Source organism: Lutjanus erythropterus, chromosome 11 (genome assembly GCF_056507025.1).
Source record: "Lutjanus erythropterus isolate fLutEry1 chromosome 11, fLutEry1.hap2, whole genome shotgun sequence".
NCBI lineage: Eukaryota > Metazoa > Chordata > Actinopteri > Lutjaniformes > Lutjanidae > Lutjanus > Lutjanus erythropterus.
Window position 1 is genome coordinate 24,291,039 of NC_139327.1, and position 8,322 is coordinate 24,299,360.

General features: G+C 39.3%; 1 protein-coding gene across 1 annotated transcript; it reads left to right on the forward strand.

The window, feature by feature from the left end:
- Positions 1 to 634: 634 nt before the first annotated feature.
- Positions 635 to 7,258, forward strand: LOC146319175 (calpain-2 catalytic subunit-like). Its single transcript, XM_084730333.1, has 12 exons — positions 635 to 956; positions 1,044 to 1,113; positions 1,553 to 1,671; positions 1,808 to 1,941; positions 3,344 to 3,518; positions 3,611 to 3,685; positions 3,903 to 3,988; positions 4,528 to 4,602; positions 4,866 to 5,026; positions 6,096 to 6,244; positions 6,424 to 6,468; positions 6,554 to 7,258. The coding sequence occupies exons 1-12, from the start codon at positions 723 to 725 to the stop codon at positions 6,755 to 6,757; spliced, it is 1,527 nt and encodes a 508-aa protein (XP_084586459.1). The 5' UTR covers positions 635 to 722; the 3' UTR covers positions 6,758 to 7,258.
- The last annotated feature ends 1,064 nt before the right edge of the window (positions 7,259 to 8,322 follow it).

Sequence of the window (8,322 nt, forward strand, 5' to 3'; positions counted from 1 at the left end):
TGTCCTGTGAAGACCATATTATCTTGTCGCTGCTGTTTAAATTGCAACCAGATGCAAATTCAAAAATGCACTACAGAATTATTTCTGTGATGTAGATGTTTATACAGAAATAACAGCATATATTTAAATTGTTTTATATTTTTATTCTGTTACATTCTGAATTGAATTCCTTGTATTGCCTATGTGTTTAGCACAAAGGAGCTGCAACTCATTCAATGTAACCCTGTGTTGTGTAATGTTATTAAATTACTTTGATACCATGGAATGGCTGTTTGAAGGATTTCTCTGACACTGCATTGAGCGCTCAGGATTTAAAGTTCTCATGACATGAGCAGATGTTGCTGTCATACTTGAAAGGCTGCAATGAACAAGTGGTCATTGAACTTCCACCCCTCACCTGACCTTATTTTTAATATAGTGATATTTCAAGACGTTGTTGCCTTTGAACATGATGAGGCAGCCATGTTTGTTTGTCTACAACTTAAGAGTAAGTCCTTTATAATTCCCGTATGTTGTGTTTTTATTTATTTGCCAGATCTGACTGGGTGTGGCGGTGATACACTGACCAATGTATGCCTGATATGCAGTCAGTGGATATATAAATAGAAAGATTTCCTCTCCAGTCTCACTGTGTTGATGCTTACTTACTACATTCAGTTTTACTTGAAAGCTGTTGACGAGTTGCTGTTTGATTTCAGACACTTCTGCCACTGCTCTTCAACATGATACGCACTAGTGTCAGGATGACTCACACTCTCTACGAGGATGGAGGTGAAGGAAGCCCTTCTAATCCTGTGAAGTTTAAAGGTCAAGACTACGAGCGACTGAAGGAAACTCTGCTCAATGAGGGGAAAATGTTTGAGGATGAAACTTTCCCAGCAAACCTCACCTCTCTGGGAAATGTGGAGGAACTCGACGCAAAGCAGCTCAGTGAGGTGGAGTGGCTCAGACCACATGTAAGTCAGCTCATCTGTTGTCTAAAGTTAGCAAAGAGGTGCAGTGTTTTAGATGGAAGAAATGTACATGTTTCTCACCTTTTATAGGAGCTTAACCCTGATGCGTCGTTTGTTGTGGACGGAGCTTCAAGGTTGGACTTCACACAAGGAGATGTTGGTTGGTAAACTTTTCACTACTTTAATCTTTCTTTTTATGGGCACTGGAGATCCTTGAAAACAAATTTGAGAGATTTAAAGGTTTTAAAAGTACTTGGATTTTGATTAAAGTGTTTGAAACTGCTTGACACACACAACTTAACTCATGAATAACACCGAGTCATTTCAGATAGATTTTCATCAGCTATGGTGGCTGTGTAACAATGAACATAACAGCTCCCATGTGTCATTTGAGTGTGTGCTCTGTGTTGTGAATTTCTGTACTCTAGTACGTATGTATGAATTTATTTCGGTCTTCTTATGTTAACATTTGGGTGGAGTTGGAGATGGGTTTGAAAATAGGGACATATCCTGTCCTCCTTATCATTAACAATAACTGTAAAACACAGACAAAGAAGCCTTTCTTAGTTTAATTCTCTGTGTTTTGTGGTTGCTTGCAGGCAATTGCTGGTTTCTCTCCTCTGTAGGAGCGTTGACTCTTCGCAAGTCGTTGGTGGCACAAGTGGTGCCACTGGATCAAAGCTTCAAGGATAACTACGCTGGGATATTTCACTTCAAGGTGAAGCAATCTTTTCTTATCAATCAGTGAACTAAGAACCCAAAACAATCACTCACTCAATCTGTTTAACTTTTAATTTGTTTTCAAGATGCAAGTATGTAAGTAACTTTACAGTACCTTATTTCTCTTTTAATAGTTTTGGAGATTTGGGAAATGGGTGGATGTTGTCATCGATGACTTGTTGCCGACACTCAACAAGGTACCTGTGTCGGTTTCATCCAGATCTGAAAAAGAGTTCTGGGCCCCCCTGCTGGAGAAAGCATACGCCAAGTATGTGAGAATTTGTGCACAGTTACGCTTATTTTTAGCACTAGGAGTTTGGCTACAGCACTTTCAGATCCAGATCACCTCTGTAATTATTCCTTGGAAGAACCTATGTCACAAAAATGTTCATGTTTCTTGACAAAACCAACACTGCTGCTATAAAAAGTATTCACCTCCTTGGATGTATTCTCTTTTTATTGCTTTTATGAACAGAATCATGGTCGATATAATTGGGCTTTTCTGACACAAAAATTTGCATAAAACCTCTTTAATGTCAAGGTGAAAACAGATTTCTACAAAGTACTGTTGATTAAATAAAAATATATAATGTAGAATAAGTGATTGCATGAATATTCACCCTCTTTAAAATTCAACAGAGGTCTAACCAGTTGGTGCTTGTAGTCTCACAACTCTGAAAGAGCAGCTGAGATGGGAGAGACTCAACAAACAACAAACAAACAACATCTGTTGCCCAGGTTCTTCACCAGGCAAAGCTTTATGGCAGCGTGGCAAAGAGAAAGCCGCTGTTGAAGAAAGCTCATTAAATCTCGGCTCTCGAGTTCACCCAAAGGCATGTGGGAGAGCTCATGGTCAAAAGAAGGTTATTTGGTCTGATGAGACCAAATTGGAGCTTTCTGGCCCTCAGATTAAAAGCCATGTTTGGCAGACACCAAACTCTGCAAATCATCACAAACATACCATCCACACTATGAAGCATGGTGGTGGCAGCATCCTGCTGTGTGGACGTTTCTCAGCAGCTTCTCAGCAGGAAGGTTTGTAAAGTTAGAGAGTAAAATGAACAGCAAAATATACGGAAATGCTGGAGGGCAATCTGATTCAGTCTGCAGGAGAACTACAATTTGGGAGAAGGTTTATTTTCCAGCAAGACAATGACTTGAAGCACAGACAACAAAGACAACATGATTAATGTTTTGGAGTGGCTGAGTCGAAGCCCAGACCTCAATCCAATAGAGAATTTGTGGCTGGACTTGAAAAGGGGCGTTCACGCCCGATCCCTGTGCAGCCTGATAGGGCTTGAGTAGTTTTGCAAAGAAGAATGGAGTAAAAATGCAGTTTCCACATGTGCAAGTCTGATTGTGACCTGTCCACACAGACTCAGTGCTGTGATTGCAGCCAAAGGTGCATCTACTATACTAATACTGTCTTGAAGGGGGTGAATACTTATGCAATCACTTTATTTTGCATTATATATGTTTATTTAATTGACATTATTTAATAGAAATCTGTTTTCACTTTGGATTAAAGGGGGGGGTTGTCAAAAAAGCCAAATTATATTGACCATGATTCCATTTGTAAAAGCAATAAAAGGGGAAAACATCCAAGATTGTAAATACTTTTTATAGGCACTGTACAGTCAAAGTTTCCTATTTATTTGCTTTTACTTCAGGATTTGTGGATCTTATGGAGACATGATTTCTGGCAACCCCCCTGAGGCTCTCAAGGACTTCAGTGGCGGCGTCCACATGAACTACACAATGTCTAAAAGCCCATCTGACCTGTGGGATGTCATGAACAGAGCCGTCCAGTGCAAAACTATGATAGGATGTGCGACTTTCTCAGGGGTAAAAGACTGAACCATGTTTCATTAGGTTATGACATGGGGATTCAAAATAACCATCATCCACTGTAAACGTGTGAAATTCATTTCTTTCAGGAGAGAGGAGAAGAAATTTTTGATAAGTTTGGTCTGGTGGCTGGTCATGCCTTCGCTGTGACAGGAGTCAAACAGGTTAGTATTGTATGTATAAATAAGAGGAAATAAAATGAGAGTTATTACAGGGTAGTTCTGATTTTTTGAAGTAGGGTTATATGAGGTAGGTATCCATAGTCAGTGTATTATTTTCAGTAGATGTCAGTCAGCATGACCTCATACAACCCCACTTGAAAATATCCAAATTGTCACTTTCATATGTCATTACGGCAATTGTTTATGATTTATTTAACAGGTAGAGAGTCAGGGGAATAAGGTGAATCTGGTGAGAATCTGGAACCCATGGGGTCAGAAAGAGTGGAACGGAGACTGGAGTGACACGTAAGGAGCAGTGAAGCTGCATGAAGCAGCCCTCTTTATTACTTTGTTACTTTGTTACTTTGTAATGTTAGTCCAAAGCTTTAGTCCCAACACTGTTACAACACTGTTACCATCAAATGCAGCATGTACCGAGGTGACGCATTGTCCCCCCATATACACACGCACCCACATATATATCATATACATACATACATATATATATATATATATATATGTACATATGCATACATGCATCTAGCAGCTGTGTAGTTTTTGCAGAAGAGGAATAACTGTGTAAAACCACTCTGGAGGCCAACAGTAACCCTAGTGAGAAGGGTTACATGTAGAGAATGGGGATGTATGGATGTCTGGAAAGTTAGAAAATGCCTGGAAATGTGCAACATCAACAGGACACTAAGAGCCTTCATGAAGAACTCAGTGGGACTGTGTAAAACCACTCTGGAGGCCAACTGAAAGACAATTGCACAAGTTACCATAACAATCACCAAAAAGCAGTGTGTGTGTGTGTGAATAATAAGCTAATTTGATTTGTGTTTCAGGTCAGAATTGTGGAAAACTGTAAGTGATGAGGACCGTGACCAGTGTCTGAAAATCCGCGACGAAGGAGAATTCTGGTAACGCAACAAATAGCATCGTGACGTACAACAGTATTACAATGTTGTGACAAATCAAACATTATCGGGTAGGATGTTCCAGTGGCTCGGAGCATGAAAGCAAAAGGCAGATTCAACAGTTTTTTAACCAATTTTTAGAATGTCACCTCCACCCAAAATGTGTTTTTCTTCTGTTTGTATCTCCTAATATGACCAACCTTGACTATATTGACTTTAATCTGTGCCACTAGAGAGTTGTTTCCACATCCTCCTCTCTGTCTCAGGATGAAAATGCAGGATTATTGCATGTATTATGAAGGAATGGACATCTGCTGCGACAGCCCCAACTTTGTGGATGGTGATGCTGCCTGCCAGTGGAACTGTTCGATGAAAGAAGGCCGCTGGGAGGCTGGAAAATCTGCAGGGGGCTCAAATAGAGAAATAGGTGAGCTCCGAGTTTTAATAACTGTTTCAGAATTATTATTATCTAGAAATTGTTTTAGTCCAGTTTAGGTAACGATATTTAAAAGCTTATCAGACTCCAAAAACAGTGCAGAAGTTTATGTGATGCTCAGGAATTTACAGCTTTGAAATGAACACTGTTGCTGCCCTCTGTCAAATGAATGTGGGGGAGGTATTTTATTTTTTATCACATGGCGAAACGCCATCTTAAGGAGCTTTACCACAGCTGCACGGTAACCACCCTGACAACCACCAAGCAATAAGACTATTCCCCTGGAAAGCAAAGTGTTTTTAAAGTCAACTGCTGCTGCAGTCCATTTCCTTTGTGCAAATAATTTCCCAAGAAAGTAGGCTTCAATCATTGGGCTTCATGTCAGATCATTTTTTGTATTATTTGTATTCTTTGTACTCCTGCTTTTCTTCGTACAAAAGGCTCATATAGCAAACACTCATAACTCGTAACAGATAATTGTGTAAATGATTCACCTGTTTGTATTTAAGTGCACATGCGTGAGACCTGTAAATTGTCCCATATGTCAGGAAGTGTTCATTCAAGAAAACGGCATCAAAGAGTAAAAAGTAGAACTTTACGGGTTTGGAGATTTAAGGTTAACTGCACATGACTCTACCACAGGTCTGGACCACTTTTAAATTGTGTTCGTATCTGAAAGAAAATTCAAAATACAAGAAAATTAGTGAATGTGACAAGTTCTCTGAAATCACTCGTACGCACAACATAAGAACAAATGTTTGCTTAAGTGGTTTTTGCATGAAGCCCATTGATTCCACAAGTTGCATGTATTGTTTCTCCTTGTAGGAGTCCTGCGCCATGTTGCACAGCTCTGGGTATTCTGGAAATACATGGCAATTTTTTAAATGTCTCAAGTAACAAGTTTGGTCAGAGTGTAACCAAGAAAAGAGCTGAACAGAACCACTAATTAAACTGTGACGTAGTACAGTATTATAGATGTATGTAGCTTAAACAGAGCCAAAACAAAGAGGAAAGTATCACATACCTGTAAGTTCTATAATCAACTCATACTTTTCCTCAGAGGAGTTTTGGACAAATCCACAGTACCGTCTCACAGTGAAGGGGGAGAACACGGAAGACAAGAACGTCTTACTGTCTCTGATGCAAAAGCCTGATGAAGAATGTCGCAGCAAAGTTCAGTATCACCACATTGGCTTCTTCATCTACAAGGTCAGTGGCGTGATCTTGTTTTTTTGTCTGTCCCTGAGCTGTGAATAATAAATATATATGCATTTGGTCATTCTGTCACATTTTTGTTGTGCATTATTGATATTGTGTTTTGCAAAGTATCTAATCCAATATCTTCACCCTTCTTCCCTCAATCCTTCTTTTTCCTTCTTTTTAAACAGGTGCCATCAGAGGTAAATAGAATAAAGGGTAAAAGGGTAAAAAGGGTAAATATTAAATTTGTATTAAAGAAATAATCAGACATACATGTTGATAAATAAAAGGAAATGTCTCATTTTGTAATCTTTGCAGACAACCAAAAGACGACGTCTGTCTTCGCTCTGCCAGCATGAGGAACCTGAAGAAATCAGTCTGTTCCACGATTCGAGAGAAGTGATCGAGTTTTACAGTTTGCAGCCGGGAGAGTACATCATCATTCCCTGCACGTTTGACTCAAACAAAACCTCAGACTTCATCATCACCATCTACTCCAAAGCAGAGGCCCAGATAGAGTGAAGACACCTGAGTGATAGCGGATTAAAAATAGCTTCATCAGCGCGCCGGACCAATTTATAATAACAATCATTAAAAGTCATTTGTAACCTTCAGGAAGATGTTGAACTAATCATTAACAATTATATGAATTGTATGCACTTAAAAATGACAAATAAATAATTCAGTGACACATCATAAATCTGTAGAAAGTCATCTGTGATTTATGAATTTGTGATGAGACAAATATTTACAGACCATTTTGAATTATTTCTACATAATATAAGACACCATGAAACTGTAGTTTAAGCACTTTGTGCCAAAAGATGGCAGCAGTCGCTCTGATTAACATGTCTTATGTTTAAAATGACATTCATAAAAAGATGCAACAAAATGCTCAACATCACATGGGAATGACAGGGTGAGATAGGAGAGGATTTTCACTCCCCTCCCACCCCACTCCCATAAAAAATACTCCCTCCTATCCCAATCCTATAAGAGAAATAAAGAAAGACAACATAATGACTAGCATTAAGAAAAAGAATGGTGTTTATTTATAGTGGAACTGCATATTTATATGTAAAAACATCTTAAAATCTATTGCTTTTATGATTCCAGTCCCACCCGCTGACATTGACGTTTTTTCCTGTCTCATCCCAGTCCCATAATGACTAGAGAAAATGACTCCCATCCCGTGGGATTCCCACAGGAGTCCCAAATACATGCCAGCCACTAGTGGGGATTATGGTTTTGCACTCACTTGAAAAATCATCGCCAAGTACTCGAATATAGAGTCGTAATTCAGTCACACATCCTGATTACAGTAATGAGCTGTTACATTTTACAGGCATGCCAAGATATTCTATTCTAAAACTCCAACATGCTGTCAAATACAAAATACCTTCTCGCCCTCTCTGTTATGTTCACAAAAATCTATGGGTATTGATTGGTAACTGTGGTTCTCTATCAAAAGTTTGTATTGAACAAATACTCTTTGAATTTTAAAGGGATTTCGTTCAACTGACCACATGAGCATGTGGATGACGTGAAACACAATCCTGCCAATGGTGTCACACTGTTCCACTGATGGACAGGTGGCTGTAACACACAGCAATTCACCAGTTAAGTGCAGGACAGAGGATTGCTAACAAGTAAAGAAGAGTGTTAACAATGCAAGTCATGAGCGCCCCCTGGTGGTGGGCTGTAGTACAGGTCATAAATCCTCCCCACTGTTAATAGGTGGGAGATGGGCCATGTTAAAGCACTAAAGTACACATCAAATGAATTTTTCCCAGACATTTTAAGTAGTTCTTGTCACACTGATGTTTGTTCAAGTGTTCATTTGTCTGATCAGTTTAGTTTTAATTAGTTATTGATGATATAAACATGGGGTTTCATGCCGCGATTAACAGCTGAGCTCTGCTTGCAAATGAGTCAATCATGTGGATGAGAACTTGAAAACGCAGCTCCAACGCAGGTCACCAGACTTGCACCGGTGACGTCATTTGGAGTCACCAACGCAAGTCAGATGGTGGTCCGGGATATTTTGGCTTCACTTTTTGTACAGTGGCTGGAATCTTTTTTTTACA